This window comes from Lissotriton helveticus, chromosome 3_1, assembly GCF_964261635.1.
Source record: "Lissotriton helveticus chromosome 3_1, aLisHel1.1, whole genome shotgun sequence".
Taxonomy (NCBI): domain Eukaryota; kingdom Metazoa; phylum Chordata; class Amphibia; order Caudata; family Salamandridae; genus Lissotriton; species Lissotriton helveticus.
This window is the reverse complement of record NC_136061.1, coordinates 1,811,893,485-1,811,918,486: the sequence shown is the minus strand read 5'-3', so window position 1 is coordinate 1,811,918,486 and position 25,002 is coordinate 1,811,893,485. Positions and strand designations below refer to the sequence as shown.

General features: G+C 45.5%; 1 protein-coding gene across 1 annotated transcript in view; it reads left to right on the top strand.

Annotated features, from left to right (window-relative positions):
- The window catches only part of MAN1C1 (mannosidase alpha class 1C member 1), a 261,775-nt gene that overhangs the window by 64,675 nt on the left and 172,098 nt on the right, over positions 1-25,002 (top strand). Inside the window, exon 2 of the mRNA XM_078682710.1 lies at positions 4,393-4,489. Coding sequence (XP_078538836.1) covers positions 4,393-4,489 — 97 coding nt within the window. The remainder of the gene's footprint in view (positions 1-4,392; positions 4,490-25,002) is intronic.

Below are 25,002 nucleotides of genomic sequence, written 5' to 3'. Positions count from 1 at the left end.
GATGGTGGTTCACATGCTTTTCAAGGAGTTTTCCTAAAAATGGAAGCAGGGATATAGGCCTAAGGTTGGACAGATCTGTCCAAGGGATAGTTGTATTTTTTCTAATTGGTCTGACCAGAGCCCTTTTCCACCCTCTGGGGACCACACCGGTATTCAGGGAAAGATTCACCAGTGTCTGAATCGCGGGCCCTATTTCAGAAGCAATCATAGGCATGATTCTTGCTGGGATGGTGTCATCTGGGCAACCACTCTTTATTTGGGATATGATAGATGCTACCTCCTCAAGAGTGATTGCGGGAAATATGGCCAGAGGGTGTGGGGTGGAGACCGGATATTCCTTACTTAGCGGAGGAGAGTTGTTTCCTCCGAAGGACAGGTTTGCGTTAGTGATTTTTTCATAGATGTTATCTATTTTTGTAGTAAAGAAGTGTGAGATGTCGTCACACAGTTGCTGAGATTCGCACTCCGAGCTCTCGCAGGCCACTGGTTTAGTAAAGGATTGTAAGATTTGGTATAATACCCTTGGGGTGTTTCCCGCAGCTTCAATTTGGGATGCAATATGGGTTTTGCGAGCCCTACGAATGGCTTTGTGGTATATGGAGAGGGATTCCCAGAAGCGACTTCTGTCATCATTCTGGTGAGACGATCTCCATTTCTTCTCAAGTTTTCTGGCCGTTCTTTTTAGGGATCTTAAGTGTTCAGAAAACCAGACCTCTTGTTTGCGTGCCGGACGTGGTTTGAACAGTTTAAGGGGGGCAATTTGATTTACTGCGGTTACCAACGCACCTTCAAATTTAGTTAGGGCTTCCTCAATGTCCTCTGTGGGCCTAGGGGAAGGTTCAACAAATCTATTTTTAAAAGAGTTTTGTTGAGAGTTATGTCCAGAAGGTTGTCGGGGTTCATGTCTGTGGGGTTGTCCAAGTGGAGTTCAGGTCTCGGAGTAAGATGTAGTGCTTGGATTTGATGGCGAGTGGGTCAATGATGTCAGTGATGGTGTTGCAGAGGTTGGTTCGTAGTCCTAGGGGGTCTGTAGGTAAGGGTATCTTTGATGGGTATTTTGAAATTCAGCTGTTCCATGATCGGCAGCGTTTCATGTTCAGTGGTGGTGCAGTGGATTGATTCTTTGTGGATGATGATGATGATGCCACCTCCCTGTTTGTTGGTGCGATCCCAGTGTTTCATCTTGTATCTGTTGGGCGTTGTGGTGGCAATGTCGGGAGCCGAAGAGGGGTTGAGCCATGCCTCTGTGATGAAGGGTACATCGGGGGCAAGGGTGGAAATGGTGTCCCAGACTTTGATGACGTGCTTGCAGTGCGATCTGCTGTTTATCAGGAGGCACTGAAGTGGTTCCGGGGTGGTGTCGGTCAGCGGAGTGGGAGTGGCTTGGGTTTTTGCATGGGCTGGCGGTCCTAGGTTGCAAGTGAACTGACATCTGTGGCAGGTGAACGGTCCTACTGTGTAAGAAGATGCGTGTAAGCAGTTGTTGCGGTATCCGGAGTCTAGGGTTCAGAGATCTGCAGAGGAGTACCCGTGGTGTCCAGAGGGCCAGAGTTCCTGGTGCTGGGTACGATCCAGGCACGGATGGGTGCAGACGGGCTTGCCTTTGGCGCACTGGCAGCGCGTCCACTGTCGAGGCATGTTTCTGCGTCTATTAAGTAGGTCCTCGAGAGGGGAGGAGCGATGGGTGGCGGGAAGCGCTGACGTGGCAAACAGTGGGAAAAGGCATGAGACCGAAACAACACAACAAAACAGTGCACCCCCCAATCAAAACAATCTGACAATTTAAAACAATCAGCGCAAAATCAACAGCACAACCAAGTCAGCACAAAGTATACAAAACCTGGCGACTAGCCAGGACAACTTTACAAGCAGTGCAGGGGTCAATATAAGAACAAGGCGCCAACACTGGAGATGGCAGTGAAAGGTTACTAGGTGGGTGCAGAGGGCATTAAGGAGTTAAGGCAGAAGCGTTAGGGATACCTGTGGTGCCTAGCAACAAGGGGAGCATGTCTGGGACCTGCTCAATGGAACCGTGCTGCAGCCTCCATTAAGTAGGTCCTGGGAGAGGGAGGAGCCCTGGGTGGCGGGAGGCTCCGGACCAGAAAATGTCATGAAAATAAGTGAAGTGGGATTAACACAATGAAGCGGCTTGTGGCTGAGTCAAAACAATCAGACAATTTAAAACTATCAGTGCAAATTAAACAACGCAACCAAATCGGCACAAACTAGACAAAAGCTGGCAACAATTTTACCAGCAGTGCACAGGTCAATCTATGAGCACAGCGTCAACATTGGAGCTGGCAGATCAAAGATACCAAGCCAGTGCTAGAGGGCTTCAAGGGGTTAGGCAGCAGTGTCGGGGAGACCTGTGTTACCTGGCAATGAGGGGAGCAGGTCTGGGACCACTATGCTACTGCAAACTACTCTGCACTGTTCTACTCTATGCCACTGCACTCTATGCTACTCTCCGTCACTGCACTCTACACCGCTTTATTCAAAATAAATGCATTTTTTAAACCAATCTACTCTGCACCCCTGTACTTTGTGCCACTTCACTCTAGGTTACTCTACTACACTCCACCCTATGATACTCTACTCCATTAAACTCTGATCCACTGATACTCTATTCCACTCAACTTTACAGCACTCTATTCCACTCTACAACACTACTCCACTCTACAATGCCTTACACAACTCCCTCTATGTCACTTTACTCCACTCTACACTTCAACACTCTACTCCACGCAATACCATCTACGCCTCTCCAGTCTACTCTACACCACTCCATGACACACTATGCCACTTCACTCAATGACACTTTACTCCACTCTTACACTGTGCTCCCCTCTACCCCACTCATCTCCCTTCCACTCGCTCCATAACACTCCACAATACTCCACAACACTGTACACTACTACATGACACTCCACTTTTCTCCATGCCATTTCTGTACTGCACACCACTTGATGCCACTATACGCCACTCCATAACACTCTACTCTGCTCAACTCCACCTTACAACACTCCAGTCCACGGCACTCTCCTTTACCCTACTAACTTTTAGCCATACTGAACAGCAGCCAGTCTGGTGCACAACATTACTAAAACATATTTGCTAAGCCAATATCTCTTGCACAGGCAAAATCTATTAGGCTTTGCCAATGCTTGCTTTTAAAGACTCATTGCAACAAACTTATACAAATATGATAAAGTCCCTTCAAAACTCCCCAAAAATTATTTCATTACTGCATAGAAGCGTTTCACCTCAGTACGTCAGATTATATCAGTGTATTGAGAAGTTTTTTTAAAGTGACGGTTTTAAAACATAAATTTAGAAACCTTCATGCCTCCACCCCACTGACGACAACGCTAATAGTGAATGAAGAGGCAAGTCAGTTACGTGCACCCTATGAATGGCCTGGGTTGCAGTTATACATGGAACTTTGTTTATTAAACCAAACACAAGAGAAAGGTTTGTACATCTAACATTCTGATGTCATGTATTTTGAGGTCCTCTTATATGTGATAATGAAGAAAAAGGAGGCAAAGTGAAATAAAACAATTGCTTAGGATCACACAATTTGGTCAACTGGGGAAGCTGGGATTGATGCCAGGTTTGCTGGTTTTACATTGTGCAATTGAGCCACAACGTACATACGTAGCTCTTCCCCTACTCCCACCTTACACCACCTCCCACCGCTGACCGCCACCCTTCTGCCGTCAATGTGGCCCTCGGACTCACCACAGACCAAAACATTTTGGTCCTTGGGAAAAGCTTTGAGTACCCATGCTCCGCGCTATAAAGGTTTTTGCGCGCCAAAGCTTGAGCTTTTAAGTCATACATGAAATGCAGGAGATAAAACAACATGAAATGCAGGAGATAAAACAACATGAAATGCAGGAGATAAAACAACATGAAATGCAGGAGATAAAACAAAAAAACCTCAAAGTCTGCTCTTCAGCCGTACCGCACCAAAAATATCCCAGTTTGCGTGCTTGTACAGACAAACTGGGAGAGGTGAGGAGCATCAGAGGGCTCATGGTGGGATGAGACGACAAGACCAAGCCGTGATGAGCAAAGGGCATCTTGAAGGCTCACTGTCATTTCGCAATAGGTCTGTCTCAGCCAGACAGCTCGACCGGTCTGGAGACGAGTCCTAAAAAGTCTGACATTTTCTGTGGGTTCCACAAAAAGTACACTTTCCTCTTCTGATCGTTATTACTATTTATTGTACAGAAAATCGATATGTTTATTGAACAAATGTGTTCTGCTTCCTGTTCATTGATTGTACTGTATTTTATAGAGTGCACTCACTGTAAAACCACATTTTTGAAAAAGGCCAAGAGGAGCGGTATTTTACCTCCATTAATTGTGAGCATTTGTTTTTCTCAGATGATGAAGTTTGCGTGGGATAGCTACAAGCAGTACGCCTGGGGAAAAAATGAACTCCGGCCACTAACTAAGAACGGACATGTTGGGAATATGTTTGGTGAGAGTTTACGTTTCTTTTTAAAAAGGGAATTGGTGCACTCCGCTTTCTTGACGCATTTTATAATCTTTATGTATTGATCCATTCTCCATGCTTTAAAAGTGGACAAAAAATGACATTTGAAGTAAGGCACACCAGCATTGTTCACATTTAATGTATTGTTGTTTGTTTTACAAGGAAATACTATTTCTATTTAACCCCTTTATCAAATCTGCACCACATTCGATGTGTTTTTTTCCTCCACATCTGGTGTTTACCTTTTCATTTAGATGCGTTTGGCCAAGGTAGTCAAATGTTATTGGGTAGGATCTGTTTTTGGAGGGGTGCTTGAAAATCCCCATTAAATTTCGACTTCCAATTACAGCATAAATTGCTTGACAGATTAACCAAAAAATGGATTGAAGGAGAGGTTCCATAAGAATGTGTCCTTTTTGTGGTTTGATTTGAATCAGTTGAGTAGTTTTTGAGCTATTGAAGAAATAAGCAATGTCTGCACCTTCAAAGTTATTTGACTAATTGCAAATTTGATTCAGGAAAAGCATAACCGTGGATTGGCTGAACTGACCTTCAGTTTACAGACTGACAGGGTCCCCTTTGCTCTTAGGCTCCAGGAACAGGTTTATGCAATATGGGATAATGACATTTATTTATGTAGTTTATAGAGCGCACAGCTACCCCCGGAGGGGTGTCCCGGCGCTAGAACCAGAGCCTCAAGGGAAAAAGAAGGAAGGGAGGAAATCAGCAGGGAGGGGGTCAAAGTCCGGAGAACAGCCAAGTTTTAAGTCTAGCCCGAAAGATGGATTCAGAAGGGCAGAATCTGAGATCGATTGGAAGACCGTTCCATAGTTTGGCAGAGATAACACTGAACCCTCTGCCGCCCATTCTGGCACGTCTAAAGCGGGGAGGGATCAGGAGGCGGAGGTTGTTAGATCTCAGGGATCTAATGGAATGAGATATTGACACTCGCTTTTTGAGGTAGTTCGGTCCAAGGTCGTTGATAGCTCGGTAGGTAAGGGTAAGGATCTTGAACTGAATGCGGCTGGCAATGGGAAGCCAGTGGAGCTCTTTGCGATAGGCGGTAACTGACTGACGGTAGGGAATGTTTCCGATCAGTCTGGCTGCCGCGTTCTGGACGATCTGAAGCCGGTCAATCAGATACTGAGGAGCACCAGCGTAAAGGCTGTTGGCGTAGTCCAGATGAGACGTAATGAGAGCCTGGGTTACTGTTCGGCGGGAGTCCAAGGGGAGATAGGGAAGTATCTTCTTAATCATGCGCAGCTTCATGAAGCAGGCAGATGTAACTTCGTTCACTTGAGCTTTACATGAGAGAGAGTCGTCGAACTGATATCCCAGGTTGCGGACAGAGTGGACGGGGGAGGGAGCGGGATCAAGTGCCGTGGGCCACCACCGTGAGGGGGGGATAGGATTTTTCTGGTTAAAAAACAGCACCTCTGTCTTATCCGCATTGAGTCTTAAATGGTTGTTGGTCATCCAGACACTGATGCTGTCAAGACATTGGCGGAAGTTGGCGAACGTGGAGTCGGAGTGGTCTCTGAAGGAAAACATCAGCTGAGTATCATCAGCATAAGAGACCACTCTGACTCCGCAGGACTCCACAACAGCGGCCAGTGGGGCGAGATAAACGTTGAAGAGTAGAGGGCTGAGGGCAGAGCCCTGTGGCACTCCACACCGCAAGGGTTTATCCTCAGATTTGAACGGCCTCAGTAACACCCTCTGACTTCTTCCAGTAAGGAAGGATTCAATCCAGGTGATGGCAGTGCCGCCAATGCCGGCCTGTTTGAGTCGGTCTAGGAGGATGGAGTGGGAGACCGTATCAAAAGCGGCGGATAGGTCGAGGAGGACAAGCATGGCCTCCTCGCCCCTATCCACACACTCACGGATGGTCTCAGCCACTTCCAACAGAGCCGTCTCAGTACTGAATCCCGCTCAAAATCCTGATTGTGAGTCGTGCAACAGAGAGTTGTTCTCCAAATACTCCGTAAGTTGCAGTTGCACGGCATTTTCCAGGATTTTGGCGGGTTTGGGGAGGAGGGAGATGGGGCGGTAGTTGGCAAAAATTGTGGGGTCGGCATCGGATTTTTTCAGGATGGGGGCCACCAGAGCTTCCTTCCAAGTGGTTGGGAAGAAGCCATGGTGGAGGGAGGCATTCCAGATGGAGAGAAAGGAGTTGGCTAGTGAAGGGGCCAACTCACCCATAAGTTTGGTAGGGACAGGGTCGGAGGGGGCACCAGATTTGCATTGGGTGAATAGCCTGAGTGCGGTATCAATGGTCAGCTTGTTGAAGGATAATAGGGAAGCGGGTACTGGGGGCCTAGTGTGGGGGGGCTGGGGAGATAGCCCATTAGGGAATGAGGCACAAAGATTGTTTATTTTTTCGTGGAAATAGTCAGAGAGTCCATCGCATAGGGCCTGACTAGCGGAATTCTGCGTGGCCCTAGCGGGGGGGTTAATGAAGTCTTTGACAATGGTGAAGAGGGTTTTAGATGAGTTTTTGGCGTTAGCAATTTGAAGTGAGAAGTAGTCTCTCATAGTGGTTTTTTTTTGTTTGAGGAAGTTTTTCAGGGCGGATTTGTAAATGATTTTGGTTTCAGGGTCGTAATTCTGCCTCCACTTGCGTTCGAGTGCCTTACATCTGCTTTTTTCCTCACGGAGGGTGGTAGAGAACCAAGGAGCAGAGGGGCGGGATCTGGTGGAGGAGATGGATTTAAGGGGGGCGATGGAGTCGATAGCTTGGAGGAGGGCGGTATTGAGCCTAGAAACATTTCCATCAATGTCAGTGGAAAGATGGTCCGATTCGAAGTGGAATAATGGGTCAAAGGTGGCACAGGAGACCTTATGCCATTTTCTTCCCAGCTCTTTTCTGGGGACCATAGGGGCAGGTTTCAAGCCCAAGGCAAGGACGAAAGGGATAAGATAGTGGTCACACCAGGTGAAGGGGAGGGGGGGGAAGGACTGTGATATTAGGGAAGTTGGCGAAGATAAGATCTAGGGTGTGACCCGCAGTGTGAGTGGGGCCAATGACTAGTTGTAGAAGATTCAGACTTTTCATGGTTTCCAACAGGTTGTTGGCTTTCACGCAGAGAGAATTGTCTACGTGGAGGTTGAAGTCACCTAGCACCAGAAAGTGTTGGTGTTTAAGGGAGAGATCAGCCAGCTGGTGAGTAAGTGCCGTAAGTGAAAGGGTGGAGGCCGTTGGGGGGTTGTAGACTAGAGTACCCGCCAGTATTACTGCCGCAGAGTCAGAGACAGAGAAATACATAGCTTCAATTATCCCGATGTTAGTTAATTTGGTGGTAGTCAGATGAAGATGGGATTTGAGGATGACGGCTAAACCGCCTCCTGATTTGCCCCCAGCACGATTGATGCAATTTATGACGTACCCTGGCGGGGTGGCGAGGTGGATATCAGGGGTAGAGGAGTCAGTAATCCAAGACTCGGTGAGAAATAAAATGTCCCAGTCGTCAGAGGTGATTGACATCCAGATGTCGTTGGCATGGCGGGGCAATGACCGGCAGTTGACCAGGCCTGCTTTCAGCGTCCGGGGATGAGACAGGGGGTTCTGCAAGTTAGGGCAGGGGGGACGACGAGGGTTATAAGGCGAGAGCGTAAAGTTACATTGAGGGCAGTGGAAGGGGGTATCTTCCAAGTGGTCAGGGCTGCAACATGTGGTAGCCGGGCAGGAATTAGGGTTTAAAAGGAGTAGTTGGGTTTTGGTCCAGCACGCGCGGGCGGAGCCAGCCGGACGGGCAGGGTGACTGGCCCTAGGCACGGTCCAGGCGCGGACGGGCGCAGACGGGCTTGCCTTAGGCGCGCCTTCGGCGCGCCCGCTGCGCCCGTCCGCTGCGCATACGGAAGTGACACATGCTTTAAGCAGATGAAGGGTGGGGCGTGGCCACCAAGGGGGTGTGGTCTAGTCGCACACCGGCAATGGCGCCGAGTTACTTTTCCTGAAACCCGCTGTCAGCGCTGGGGCGGCGCTGGGGCAGCAGAGCGGTGGAAATGACGGTGATAAGTCCTGTGCAGAAGGTGAGAGTGCTAGTAAAATCAGCAATTTTAAAGTGACACACAAATAGTAAAAACAGTCTTTCTCAATCTCCCGGCTTTTCGCCTCAGGAGGATCAGGGTTCTGACAGGCAGCGCTCTGGCATCAGCTTAAATACCCGTTCAGAGGGGGCGTGGCCACCAAGGGGGCGTGGTCTAGTCGCACGCCGGCAATGGCGCCGAGTTACTTTTCCTGAAACCCGCTGTCAGCGCTGGGGCGGCGCTGGGGCAGCAGAGCGGTGGAAATGACGGTGATAAGTCCTGTGCAGAAGGTGAGAGTGCTAGTAAAATCAGCAATTTTAAAGTGACACACCGACAGGCACCCAGACAGCAACACAACATTAATGCAGCAAAATAATACAAAAATGACACAGCTAACAACACACAACAAGCACGAGACAAAATGTAAACAGATCAAAATTACAATTCAGTGGGAGAACCCAAAAATAAAACTACAACACATTAAAAAAAATCACACCCACAATACTACAAATCACAGCATACTTTATTCTACTAATTCCAAACCACGTTACCGGCTCACCTAGCTCCACCACTTATCCACGCCACCACCCGCATTAACATAATTAAGCGGTATTTATTATTCTAAAATACTTTGCAGCATAGAGAGTGCTGGTATTTCGCCATGAAAAAAATAGCATTTTGGTGTTTAAAGAAATAAAGTGAGGATTGCGCTTTAATGCCACACGCTGGACGTCTGTGGAAGCCTCTAAAGGTCTCTGTGCTCATATAGCACACCCACGCTGACGTGCACTATGTACCTCAAGTGCAGGCCTTGTTTCAGTCAGCAAACATACTTCCGAAGAAAACACATTGGCATCCTCACTTGGTTAATACAATAATTGTTTCCAAGCTCTCGCTTCCTTAGCCTCACAAACCTCACAATAATAAAAACTATTAATAAAAATGAATGATCCCAATTTTCATTTTGAAATGCTTTATCTCCAAAGTTTAGTAGGGGCAGTTTGTCTCGCAATCAAAAGGTTAGTGCTATCTTGTTAACATTCTCAGCCAAGGGCGGGGATCGAACTTGGTTGCCTCGGTTCAAAATCAGCAGCACTAGCTGCAAGTCCACATTGGCTTTTGCGGGATATGAATGAATTAGTGATAGAGCGCGCGAGGCCACCCGACCAACAGTTTTCGCCGTTTCCGGCTTCAGGGCCCATATACTTTTCAAACCACCATATACATCGATCAGGTGACTTCACGAGCTCTATCAAGTTGGTGTGTGTGTGTTCCCTGTTACCAAATTTCGGTGCACCCGACTTACCATCCACCGATGCGGGTGCCTAATGACCACAATGAATCAGGGAGCTAGCTGTAAAAGAAAGGCAGCAAAATACCAACCCCACCAATAACATTCAAATACTGTTTAAATGACCACGGACAACTGGAAGTTTTAAAATGTTTATCTAAATTCAATATTTTCTTGCATGAGGTACAGTAAAATAAGGCAATCAATAACCAAGATAATGTAAATCACATAGGCAGAAAGAAATAATGACAGAGTAATCATCAAGGTACTAAATAAAATGTAACGAGAAAATACTATGTAAGTCAGTATTATCTAGACAGGGATAGACTAAGTGTATGTGACTATAGAAGAGCTTATAATGAATAACACGCTTCACTTAAGGTGAAGGGGCCTTTGAACAACCTAGGCAACGAAGTTCTAGACCATATCAGAAAATGACACACTGCTATGCAAAATATAATTTCTAACAAATGAGAAGACATAGGAATAACTTTGCAAAATTATAAATGACTGTTCAATAGTTGCGGAAAGGCATGGAAATATAACATATGCAATGTTGAACTTTATTTAAGCAAAAGTTAGAAATTCAGAAGGTGCAAGAATTTCAAGAGGTTCAGAGTAATATTTACCTAGAAAAGGTGTGGAAACCAAACCCTGGCCACGGGTCAGTTAAGGACAGGAAACCCTCAAGGAAGGATACCCCTCAAAGGACAGCAGGTGCAGAATGGACACCCAGGACAGGACAGGATACCCTCGGAAAAAGGAATCAGGACAGGACCCTCAGGACAGGACGGCAAACCCTCAGGACAGGACCCTCTTCAGGATAGGACCGGAACCCACAGTTCGGAAGCAACGCCTGCGCTCCACCCGCTCTGCAGCTATCGATCAAGACCCCGATTGGGTCAGCGAACTCCCAGCTAAGTGCCTTGCCAGCACTTTAAGGTTCAGTAGAACCTTAGTCTATAGTCAAATTTGGACAGAGTGCTCCGCAGCGCTCTGTATCTTCAGTCACCTATTGAGTGCGTTGGGTCAGTGACAGGTCAGCTAAACCAGACAAGTCGGACGGTTCACTAGGTGAACCCAGGGTAGATATACAGTTTGGGGACAGTGTACCACCCCCCAATGTTGCAAAGTGTCAGAATCCCTCAATTTCAATTGGTCCTAAGGTAGGGTTTGGGTAACACACCAATCACAATACGCGAATTGAAGCCTTCATTAACATATTTGGGTACCGCCTAGCAGATTTGGGGTTCCCATGAGCTAACAGTAGCGCAACATTACAATGTATCACATAAGGAGCCACATTCGCTGTTCTCGCAGGGCAGAGGTGACTTTCTCAGGAGCATCTCGCCCATCACTGCCAACTGGCTATGTTCCATCAGCCAAGGTCCCTCGTGCTGCCGAATGTCGCACAGGCGCAGAAGGGACCTCCAATATGGCTCTCCTCTCACTCAGACCCCCATTTCCCGCGGTACATGAAAAGTAAGCGAAAACAAATTAATACATAATAATGTCATTATGAAAACACATCACAGGGTTTGTACTTTTAACTCATCATCAAGAAATAAACTTAATTGCATTAAATGTTAGCTACATTGACACGGACACAAGAGCAGTGGCACGAGCTGTACCACATGATAAGCACAGCTATGAATTACGCATGCGCATAACTTTCCCTCCACTTCTGCAGACGCGTCAGGACACGTGAGTGTGGCTGACGCATGCGCAGTAACTAAAATACAAGCGACGGCCATTTTTAAAAGGACACGGATTAATTCATTAGAAATACACATAGGCAAGCTTCGGGAACTTTACTTAAGCTAAATATAAACGTTAGTAAAACATACACGGGTTACCTTATTAGACATAAATGAGGTTCTTGATTTCGGCAAGCCGCAAAATATGCAAAGCTTTGCTTCATCAATCCCCTCTTTGATGATATCTACTATCATCACAAATTATAGTGGAACCAGATGCCAACTTTCTTTCACACTTTATAAAGTTCTATTTCTTCCAGCAACCGCTCTAACTTTTCTCTTTCAGTTTTAGCAGGGTGAGAAGTTTTCACCTTTTTGTATATCTGATCATTCACTTCCTCTAATTCAATCTCATCCACACTTCGTTTCACTCCTCTTGCATTTACCTCGTGCTTTTTGGTGCGCTTGCGGTATTTACAGCATAAGAAAATGGAAAGTATAATAAGACCTATAATACCAATTGGCATCAGAATTTTGAATAATAAGCTTTTACCTATGCTAGCAAGCCAATGACCTACATTTGAGAGACCATCTACCAGTCTCTTCCAGGCACTATCAACCTCGAGTGGTTTGAGTTCCTTTGCCAAATTAGTAATGTTTTTCACATATCTTTTGATCTGTACACTTTTATCCGGAATATAAGTGCAACAATGTTGCGCCTTCAACATCCGGCAGACTCCGCCCTCTTTCGCTAATAAGGTGTCAAGAGCAAGTCGATTTTGTAAAACCATTGATCTGATCGCAACCATTTCGGTATTGACCAGCAGAAATCCATGAGCTGTTTCAGTAGACAGCACATCTACTATAGTAGACAATTTGCAAATTCGGTGAGTGTTCAGAACCACTCCCACTCCAGGTATCAGTGCACTGAAAATACTACCCATAATTTCACCTATACTTTCTCTTTTACTACGCACTAAGCCATTAGTATCTTCATTGCTTCCAGCTTTTCCATTCACATGGTATATTTTTGGGAAAACAATGCCAAAGTAGCAGCTTCCATACCAGTGATCCGGCAATTTGAAATAAGCCTTGTCCCCACAAATATAATAAATTCCAGGAAACACAGGCTCTGACCCATTTTTGAAACCCCAACCTCCAATTACCTTGTAATTATGTTCGCATTCACTGGAACCAATGAAAACATTATTATAATAGCTAGTCTTCTCGCGGTGAAGACATAGCTTGCCTTTCTTTTCAAAATCCAGCAACAGAGCAGGACCCGCTCCACCAGATGAGGTGCCTTCCATGTTTTCTGCCCACTTTGGCTTTTTCTGACTTTCGTCATTAGCCTTCTTCTGAATTTTAATTCTCCTTTTCTCTGCCATGTTCAGGAACATCTTTTCCTGCTCACGCAAAGAACAAGTCAAGTTATCTCTGTGTGCGTCTGCTATGTCAATGTTCCCTATAGTCAGAAAGTAGTCTCCCATATATCTTATGGTGTCAGTTTTGGTATGTACAGGATTCAAGTTCCCACGTATAGGAAGTTCAGAAAAGATCACGTCATTGTTAGAGTAATAATACTGTAACGGTCCCCTTTTGTAAAATAAACTAGCTAAAATGCTACAGGAAATTCCATATGTTAATGGCAGATGATGGTATGTCACGCCTTCAGCCACCGAAGTAGGTAGCTTCATGCAGACATAGCAATCCTCAATTTCCATAGTCTCTACATAATGTATTAACAAGTTTGCGAAAACATTCAAATGTGTCCTGTTTTTCATTCCATGATAATGTAGTCCTTTCTCATCTGATGCTTCTAAGTCTCGTTTAGTTTGTCTCAATGCTCTCTCATGTCTTTCTACACTCTGTGTTGTCAGCTCCTCATTGTCAGTATTTACAACTTCAGTAGGGACAATGTTAGTATCTTTACTTACAGCAAAGGGAATGAAAATTGTTAATCCTATCCAGATAACTATCAGCACTACTACACTACATATACACACCTTGCAACACGTCTTAAAACGGCTGCAACTAGGTCTACCATTCACTGTTGAATCAGACATTTTAGCTCAGTAGGAGTGTTCTCACCCCTCTTTTTTACTTTTTACACAACTAGCTTACTTTGTGCAAATTCACGGTGGCTCGTCTTCCTCTTCAGCTGAGTACTCTGGGACAGGTTCTCCGTCGCTTACGTCAGTTATATCAAGATCTTCAAGTTCTTCCAAAACCAGTGTCCATTCAGGAGATTTGTACTTTTTGTTTTGTCTTTTTATTCGCTCACTCCTTCTTTTGGAAGAGTCTTCTTCTTGCTCTGCTATTCGAGCACTTCTTCTTGCTTCTGCACGTTTTTCTTCCACTGTCTTTATCCTTAGTCTCAGTCTTTTTACAAACCTAGGCTCAAGGTTGTTTCTTTTCTTTAGTCTCTTAGTCGGTACTTTGACTTCACTTTCTTTTCTTATTCTCTTATTCTCTTTATCTTGTGGTAATTCTTCTCCACTTTCTTCTCCTACTTCCCTTATCTGACTAGTTCCAGGGCTAGCATCAAATTCTTCTGCCTGGTTACTAATCTGGCCTTGTTCAGGAATATTTTGTTTTTGGCTTTCAATTGTCTCTGTTTCTGTTTCTGTTTCCTGAACCCGTTTTTCTAACCCTATCTGATCCTGTTCAAGCACTTCGATCTCTTGATTTTCTTCTGCTCGAACTATTACTCTATGTCTAGTCTGTCCCTTATCCACATCAGGAGTTAGTGGAGGAGTATCAAACACTTGCTCTGTATCCTGCACTTGTTCAGTATCGGGTACTTGTTCAGTCTTGTTCACTTGATCTGTATCAATCACGTGCTCTGTCCCTGTCTGACCTTCTCCTTCCTCAGTTTTGATTTTAATCTCAAGTGGCTGAGGTTCTTCGCCTGTGCCTTGCTTTTCCTGACTAGTCCACTCTCTACCTTCACTAAGTCGTTCTCTTGTTCTGATAGGATCTTCGGTCAGATCAATCATCGGTATCCATTCTTCTGGCCATATGCTTGGCAGCTCGTCTTCAGCTACTCCTGGCTCAGTTTCCTGGACCTCTTCAGCAGGCTGGATTCTTGGCAGTTCGTAGTCAACTACTCCTGGGCCAACGTCTGCTGTTCCTGCACCCTGACTGGTGCTGGGCTGCTCGTTGTCAGTTGCTACTGGTCTGGCTCCTTCAGGGTCCTCTGCTGGTTGCCCTGGTTCTTCAAATCCTTTGTCTGGCAATACCTTCTGGGTGTGTCCGGCGTGGATCCACTGGGGAACACCTGCGACTTTCACTGCAGTGGTTGTCACCAGGATTACTTGGCGTTTCTTTCCCCACCTTGGTGCCAGACAGCTTGATCGAGTGTGCTTCTTTATTTTGACCCAGTCTCCTGGAACCAAGCTGTGGAGAGGAGTCGTTGGATTGAGGATGCCGTCGTCTCCAATCTGGCGAGAGATAGAACGCACTTGGTCACCCAATCTTCTGCAGTATTCAAGCACCAAATCATCAGTAATACTCAACAGTTTGCTTCCTGGCACCCATGCTTGTCTCATCACTCTTCCCATAATGATTTCATGGGGACTTAGGCCTGTCTTGCGGGCTGGAACACTTCTCAGTCCCATCAGGACCAGGGGCAGGGCCTTCACCCAGGTCATGCCAGTAGCATCTGTCAGTTTTGCTAGTCTGTTTTTGATAGTTCCATTTACTTGTTCCACTATTCCAGAAGCCTCTGGGTGGTATGCACAATGGAGTTTCTGCCTTATTCCAAAGGCCTTACAAAGTTCAGCCAGTATGTCATTCTGGAAATGTCCACCCTTATCTGATTCAATAATGCATGGTATTCCGAACCTAGGTATCAGTTCTTTTAGTAAACACTTCGCTACTGTCAGTGCATCACTTTGAGGAGTAGGGTAAGCTTCTACCCATTTTGAAAATACGCAAACAATGACAAGGACATATCGTTTCCCTTCACAACGGGGCATGGTGATGAAATCAACCTGTATCTTTATAAAGGGACCCCCTGACCTCCCAATCTTGCTCAGTTCAACCATTGTCCTCTTGCCTGGGTTCATCTGTTGACATGACAGGCACCTCTGGCAGAGGGACTCTGCTACCTTCCTGAACTTTTTATTGTACCAAGTCTGTTGAAATACCAGAATCATGGCATCCCTACCAATGTGTGATCCTTCATGTATTAATCTTGCCATTGTGCCAAGCAAGTGTCGGGGTAACACAGGCATACCAGTTGGACCTATGATGACACCATCCACACGTCTCGGTCTACATCCATCCTCCTTCCATTTCTCTCTTTCTTGCCAAGGAGCCGACTCCTGCCACTCTCTCACCTCATCCCATGTAGGCACTTCCTCAAACACCTGAAGCTGGCAGCTGGTTCCTGGCCCCCCTCGTTTTGGATTTACAATATACCGATCTTTGGCACACCATTGAGCCACTCGATCAGCATAATCGTTTCCCATTGATACTCTATCCATGCTCCTTTGATGAGCAGTACATTTTACCACTGCCAGTTCTTTGGGCAACTGGATGGCCTCTAAAAGGTCATGAACAACTTTTGCATTCCGAATGGGAGTACCTGAGGAAGTCATGAATTCCCTCTGCAGCCATAATTGGCCAAAGTCATGCACAACGCCATAACAGTACTGACTGTCAGTATACACTGTTATGCGTAAATCCTTCCCAATTTTGCAAGCCATTATCATGGCTATCAATTCGGCTACTTGTGCAGACTTGATGTTATATAGGTAACCTGCTTGTTCAATTTTTGTGAAAGACACTACTGCATAAGCAGCACTCAAGCCTCCTAATTCATGTCTTAGGCAGGAACCATCCACAAATAGTTCTTTATCATGCTCAGGCAATGGTACTTCTTTTATGTCTGGGCGTGGCTTGGTACTGAACTCTGTCAGATCAATACAATCATGTTCATCATCATCCCCACCTTCCATTTCCAAGGGGTCGGGGAGTAAGGTGGCAGGGTTCAGAATACCGCACCTAACAATGCTCACATTTGCTGCACCCACAAGAATCCTCTCGTATTTAGTCAGCCGACTAGGGGTGAGATACTGTGTTTTAGTTCTGGTCAATAGGATTACCACTCCATGTGAAACATACACGGTCACAGGATGTCCCATGACAATGGACTCACTCTGCTCCAAACTTGCACAGGTAGCAGCTACTGCTTTCAGACAGCCTGGTAACCCAGCGGCTACTGGGTCCAGTGTGGCAGAGAAATAGGCCACAGGCCTCCTGGTCGTGCCATGTTCTTGAGTCAGGACTGACAATGCGCAATTATCGCGAGTGTCACAGAATAGTGCAAACTCTTTGGAATAATCTGGCATTCCCAACGCAGGGGCTGTACACAGACAGTTTTTCAATCTTGTGAAAGCCATTAGACTTTCATCGTCCCACTGTACAACATCTGGCATTCCTCTCGTGGTCATTTTTATCAAGGGCCTGGCTAAGGCTGCAAATCCTAGAATCCACTGCCTGCAGTACCCTAATACACCCAGGAACATTCTGACATCTTTTTGAGTACGGGGCAACTGCATTTTTTGAATTATTCTCACTCTTTCTGAAGTGACTTTTCTGACACCCTTTTCTATCTGGTGTCCTAGATATTTCACTGATTTTGCACAGAACTGTAGTTTGTCAGGGGCCACTTTATGCCCTTTCTCACACAGGTGATTTAGGAGGGCAATGGTGTCAACTACACAGTCCCTGTGACTTTTAGACGCCAATAGAAGGTCGTCTATGTACTGCACTAATACAGAGTTCCCAGGTAAGATCAAAGTCTCTAGACATTTTTTCAAGATCTGATTAAAGATAGAGGGACTCTCTGTATACCCTTGAGGGACCCTGTTCCAACAATACACGTGACCCTCGAAAGCAAATGAGAAAAGAAATTTGCTGTCGGGGTGCAGGGGTATCGAAAAGAATGCATGACACAAATCAATCACAGTGAACCACTCAGCATCCCAAGGAATCTGGTACAGAATTACTGCAGGGTTCGGGACAATAGGGCAGCAAGGAACTACAATTTTGTTAACCTTTCTCAGGTCCTGCACTACCCTATACTTGCCACTAGGCTTTTTGATGCCCATAATCGGTGAGTTGCACGGGCTGCTCATCACTTCCTGTATGATGTTTCCTTCCAATAATTTTTGTATTTCCAGAGTGACACCTGCTTTCACTTCAGCATTCATTCGGTAGGGCCTAGTGTTAGGATATACTGCATTGTCCTTGATGGCTATTTGTATGGGGTCCACATCTTTCATCAACCCCACATCCTTTCCAGTGAAATCCCACACCTCTGGCTTTACGGCTTCCTGTAGTTCTTGGGGCAAGTCCTGCAGGGTCAATCTTTTAATTTCTGAGTCAGGTCTAAGCAGCAATAATTTATAAATGCCGTCTTCATCTGGGGTCTGTATTTCAACACCCTTTGGTGTGCAAAAGATGGTACAGTTCATTTTGCACAGCAAATCACGACCCAGTAGATTCACTGGACTGGTGTCACAGACGACAAATCTATGCATCTGTTTAAAATTTCCAATTGAAATCTCCATTGGTTCGGTAACAGGAGTACTAATCAATTGATTAGATACACCTACTACTTGGATATTTTCTCCCGAGAGGGGTAGGTTTGGAACGTCCACTGTTCTTACAGTAGAACGGGTAGCGCCAGTGTCCAACAGAAAGGTGACATCATTTCCGTCAACTTTTCCTTCAATATATGGTCCGGACTGGTCTACCGGCAAGGAAGCGCCAAGTACGCACTCCTCGTCCTCCCCTCTCAGGCCCCGTCAGTCCTGATCATTACAAAGGAAGGTATCATTCAGCAGATACTGCGAAGTTGCTGTATTTCTGTTCTCCCCGCTTTCCCAAACCTCTATCTCTTCATTTTCTGCCTGTCTTCCCCTGTATACCTGCTTGGGTGCTCGAGGCACCTGAACTGTTTTTACCTGGGGTTGAGTCTTTCTTGGTCTTTCTTTCTGCGTCTGTGGAATTAAATCAGGAGTTTTCTCATTAACATCGACTAATTGGGGACACTCGTTTCGCCAGTGTCCAATTTCGCCGCACTGATGGCAGGGAAATTTTTTCATAGCCTCTTCCCTGCTAAATTTGGGCCGGGGCTTTCCTCCACCCCCTCCCCCAGGACTTTTGTTCTCAGCATTTTTAACCATGTTACTCAATTGTTTTTCCTGTTGTTCTGCGAGCTTCACCTGAGCCCACATAACCTTCTCCTTAAGGGCCTTTTTCTTTTCTGCCATCTCGTCCTCGCAGTACTTAGCGTACCGCAGGACCTCATCCATTTTCTTAGTATGCCAACAGATTTTATTGTCTTTTATCCACTGACAAATTTCAGGTCTTAAACCATTTACAAACCTGTAAATAAAGTGCGTCATATCCTTCAGGTCGATGTTGTCAATACCACTGTATGTTTTAAATACCTGCAATAACCTCTCATAAAAAGAGTGCACTGTCTCGTCCCTTTCCTGTGTTGTTCTATCTATTTTTGTCCAATCAGTTTCCTTAGCGGGCACCTTTTCTTTCAAGTGCTGAATTACCTGCTCATATTTTCGCATGACTTCCTTTGATGGCTCCCCTGTTTCCTTGTTTCTGGGATACTCTTCACTGGGCCAATCTATGTTTATTTTACACTGGGTCCATAAATCTACTGGAACCACAATGTCGAAAAACCCATCCAGGTCTTTCCACAGACATTTCTGTATCTTCACGAACCTCTCCACCTGCCGGTACCAGTCAACTGGTTTCTCTCGTAATTTTGGAAAATCATTCGTGAAGGACACAATATCCTGCCTAGACCAGGGGACATGCGCATATTTCCCCCCTGGAACTTCGCGCATGGGGCATAACTGCTCAGGTTTTTCTACCTCTCTTAAAGCAAACTCGGGAGTCACTTGTCGGGAGCGAACCTCTTCCCTCTTTTTCGCCCATCTGCTTCTCCATCTTTCCACATCTCCCCATTTCTGCAGTACTCCCATTAATTCTTTAATCTGCAACTTCTTCCCTGCCACATTCAGGTGTTCTATATCTTTGTCTGAGAAGTCTGCTCTGTACGGTTTCTGTAAGGGCTTGGATTTTGAGATATCTACCCCCATACTAACTGCTGTTTCGGTCAGTTTTTCGTGGAGCACTCTGGTGTTCCTTGTAAAGCTTTTACATATGAACGACAATTCTTCCTCAGAGTAGGTATTCAATCGATCCAACCCCACATTTCCTGCCATTAATTCTTCTATTTCAACCCTCAGCTTGTAGAGGTCTAAAGGCTTTGTTTGCGGAGTCTGCTTCTCTAATTCACGACTCCAACTCTCAATTTCATCCGGAGTTACCAGAGAGACATTCCTAGTACCGGTTGCTGTCTCTAATTTAATTTCCTTTGTATTAAAAGGGTTATACTTCTGCTGTGTTCCCTTTACAGTCTGTTTGTTTGGCAATTCCAAAAACGCAACTTCAGACTCGCATTCACTGGACTGATCATCTATGATGATTGGTTCCTGTCTCGGGGTTGCTATGACTGGGGTCATGACTGGAGTAATCGGATTTCCCTGACCATTTCCGTATAACGGGACCACCGGTCCAATAGTTACTGGAATAGTCAATGCCTCAGGACTGGTATTTATCTGAGAAATTTTCTGAATTATTTCTGTTCTTTGTCTAGCTAGAGCCTCTTGCTCCTTTTCCACTAGTACCCTTCTTAGAGTTGTGTCATGTAATATCTGTGGGGTCAATGGAGGAGTAAAACTCGGGGCAGTAGGATGCGTTTCACTTGGTCCTCCCCCATAATTTGGTTTCGGGAATAAAGTTCCAGTATTAAAGGACCTGCGCTCTTCCCCATATGGAGGTTGAACAAAAGGCAGTCCCGAATTCGAAGGTTTCTCTTCGCTTTCATACAAGGGTCTGGGGAAAAAAGTTTTCGTACGTGGATATTTTTCTTCCTGACTTGCGGGCACTTTGGGATATATATCCCTTGTTTCCGCCAGTTCGGGTTTCTCAGGATAGGGTAATACTTGACCACCCCCTCCCAGTCCCAGGGACCTGTCTTCTTCCTTTAGGAAGTGGCGTCGGGGAACATCTCCTACACTGGAAGGTCGGGTTCCCTCATTGTAAGGTGGCGGACTTCTGGTACAGATGTCATCTATTAGTTCATCATCTGAATCCCCCAGGGCCCCCCAATGCTTACATTTTTCAGTACTTTTCTCACCCGTTCCAATGTTATGACATGCCGGCATCATGGGAAACAGACCCTCAACAATCATGCTTTGTCTCCACTGTTTCATCCTTTTATCCCTGGACTCCTGTTTCTGCCTGGGGTACCACTTGGTCAAACCCTTGTCCATTCGGGGTCTTTCTCTTTCAAAAGCCTCAATCTCCCATTCCTCTAATGCCTCATACTGCGTTAGTCTTGGTCTGGGATGCAGCTCATTCATTCGGGTTCTTAAATTAAATAAGATCCTACCATTGAAAGTACCATCTAACGGAAACGCCAATACTCCGTCATCCTTTGTATACTTCACCCAATTCTCCAGCCACACACAGGTATTGTACCCTCGGTCAAACATCATGAATGAGGCGGGAGTATTGGGTGCTGGGACAAGAACACCTTCCCTAGATTTAATCGGTTTGTCCGTTTTAAAATAATTTTTCACCTTATTTACAAGGGACATTTTTCTCTTGGTTCCGTACATAATATCGTATCTGTTAGCCTTCCACTGATCCCTTTCAAACCCTAGATGCCTTGGATCAGGTCGCGTCTCTGTAGTCCGCGAGTGCCACATACGACTTCTGCGCTAACTTTGTTTACAAACTACCTCCAATCAGAACGCGCTTCAGAAAATTCGTGCAACCAATGGGTGCGCGACACAAAATAAGCTCCGCCAATGGGTGCGCGGCCCCTTCGTGAGACAGTTCCCACGCTCCGGCGCTCACCCCTCCTTTACAATTTCAGCTCCGCTACCCGCCCGCTGCGTCTACCAATCCCAGCGCGACACAGAGTGACGTCAGAGGCGCTTCGCGACTGACTCCCTCCCTTCACAAGGTAACGGAAACTTTCTTTCTTTTAAAGTGCTCAGTGCTTGGTTATTTTACAACAAATACACATTCGCCACAGTGCTCAAGTGTCTAGACAGAGAAAGAATTCTATTGCTGCAAGTAAACTACTTCCATTTACTTTTCACTCGCTGCGGGCAGATCTCTTCCGCCTACCCTTCACTCTAGCATCGATGAACCTGTTATTCCCCTAAACTCATCCACTTCTTTCCGGGATATGTTCCGAGTTTAAGGTTTCTCAGCGGACCCCTCTGCTTTCACGCTAGCTCCGAGGAACCTGCTACTCTTCCGATGTGACCCTTACTAGGTTACGCCACTATGGGAATTTTGCCAATGAACCCCGTTACTGTCATTTATTCACACATGTATTCAGAAAACCCTAGTTAGTGCTTCCCGGTTATCCTAACCTGCACCTAACTTTCCTCGAACCTGTGACCTCAGGACAATGGATTCTATTCACCACTTGCCCTTTCAATTCCCCGGGGAGTTCGGACAACACTTAACTAAACGATTGACAATTGCATGGATTAGTACATATAACAATATAAGAACAAGAATAATGGCAATACAGTAATTCATGAATTTCAGCAGCGTATTCACAAGAGAGTGATCAGTTCCCTCAGAACAGCCGCTCTTTTAGCAGCATTAATATAATAGCAGCTTCCGACTTAACTAGTCCAACTAATCCTGCCTAACCTTTAGCTAGTCCCTAACCATCCTCTGCTACCAGAAAACTGATAGAGCGCGCGAGGCCACCCGACCAACAGTTTTCGCCGTTTCCGGCTTCAGGGCCCATATACTTTTCAAACCACCATATACATCGATCAGGTGACTTCACGAGCTCTATCAAGTTGGTGTGTGTGTGTTCCCTGTTACCAAATTTCGGTGCACCCGACTTACCATCCACCGATGCGGGTGCCTAATGACCACAATGAATCAGGGAGCTAGCTGTAAAAGAAAGGCAGCAAAATACCAACCCCACCAATAACATTCAAATACTGTTTAAATGACCACGGACAACTGGAAGTTTTAAAATGTTTATCTAAATTCAATATTTTCTTGCATGAGGTACAGTAAAATAAGGCAATCAATAACCAAGATAATGTAAATCACATAGGCAGAAAGAAATAATGACAGAGTAATCATCAAGGTACTAAATAAAATGTAACGAGAAAATACTATGTAAGTCAGTATTATCTAGACAGGGATAGACTAAGTGTATGTGACTATAGAAGAGCTTATAATGAATAACACGCTTCACTTAAGGTGAAGGGGCCTTTGAACAACCTAGGCAACGAAGTTCTAGACCATATCAGAAAATGACACACTGCTATGCAAAATATAATTTCTAACAAATGAGAAGACATAGGAATAACTTTGCAAAATTATAAATGACTGTTCAATAGTTGCGGAAAGGCATGGAAATATAACATATGCAATGTTGAACTTTATTTAAGCAAAAGTTAGAAATTCAGAAGGTGCAAGAATTTCAAGAGGTTCAGAGTAATATTTACCTAGAAAAGGTGTGGAAACCAAACCCTGGCCACGGGTCAGTTAAGGACAGGAAACCCTCAAGGAAGGATACCCCTCAAAGGACAGCAGGTGCAGAATGGACACCCAGGACAGGACAGGATACCCTCGGAAAAAGGAATCAGGACAGGACCCTCAGGACAGGACGGCAAACCCTCAGGACAGGACCCTCTTCAGGATAGGACCGGAACCCACAGTTCGGAAGCAACGCCTGCGCTCCACCCGCTCTGCAGCTATCGATCAAGACCCCGATTGGGTCAGCGAACTCCCAGCTAAGTGCCTTGCCAGCACTTTAAGGTTCAGTAGAACCTTAGTCTATAGTCAAATTTGGACAGAGTGCTCCGCAGCGCTCTGTATCTTCAGTCACCTATTGAGTGCGTTGGGTCAGTGACAGGTCAGCTAAACCAGACAAGTCGGACGGTTCACTAGGTGAACCCAGGGTAGATATACAGTTTGGGGACAGTGTACCACCCCCCAATGTTGCAAAGTGTCAGAATCCCTCAATTTCAATTGGTCCTAAGGTAGGGTTTGGGTAACACACCAATCACAATACGCGAATTGAAGCCTTCATTAACATATTTGGGTACCGCCTAGCAGATTTGGGGTTCCCATGAGCTAACAGTAGCGCAACATTACAATGTATCACATAAGGAGCCACATTCGCTGTTCTCGCAGGGCAGAGGTGACTTTCTCAGGAGCATCTCGCCCATCACTGCCAACTGGCAATGTTCCATCAGCCAAGGTCCCTCGTGCTGCCGAATGTCGCACAGGCGCAGAAGGGACCTCCAATATGGCTCTCCTCTCACTCAGACCCCCATTTCCCACGGTACATGAAAAGTAAGCGAAAACAAATTAATACATAATAATGTCATTATGAAAACACATCACAGGGTTTGTACTTTTAACTCATCATCAAGAAATAAACTTAATTGCATTAAATGTTAGCTACATTGACACGGACACAAGAGCAGTGGCACGAGCTGTACCACATGATAAGCACAGCTATGAATTACGCATGCGCATAACTTTCCCTCCACTTCTGCAGACGCGTCAGGACACGTGAGTGTGGCTGACGCATGCGCAGTAACTAAAATACAAGCGACGGCCATTTTTAAAAGGACACGGATTAATTCATTAGAAATACACATAGGCAAGCTTCGGGAACTTTACTTAAGCTAAATATAAACGTTAGTAAAACATACACGGGTTACCTTATTAGACATAAATGAGGTTCTTGATTTCGGCAAGCCGCAAAATATGCAAAGCTATGCTTCATCATTAGGACACATTTCACAAAATAGCTATCGATTTACAGCTCATATGACTTCACTACTACACAGAATAGCTAACAGCCAAATGTGCTGCTCATGATAAAAGCTAGGGAGTAGTTTATGGATTGGCAGCCGGTGTACTCTTCGCAAGTCAGCTTTCTCTTGACTAAACACCATCAGAAATGGAAACATTTTCTAGCAAAATGTTGAGCAAATTTTAACAGGTAAACCACCAGGACCTAGCAATGTTGCCTGACCAGGTGGAGTCACATTGAATCTCCATGAACCATAAAGAGGTGCATCAGTAGCTAATGCTCCCCAGGGTGTAACACATGATCTCCCTGGTAATTTATAGTAAAGCTTTTGGAATGTTTTCCATCTAGCCAGAGATGTTCTAGGTGAACCTATCTGATACAAAGATGATTGGGCACCACAGTTGTTGGTGTTTGTGGGTTTTTGGGAGACTTGTTTAATGAAACGCAACTGGTGCTCAAAGTGCTCTTCAGGTCGCTTTCTCGCAATATAAAATACCCCCCTGACCCCCCCCAAAAAAGAGTCCGGTACATGGTTTCCTTGTTTCAAGTCCCAAATGTG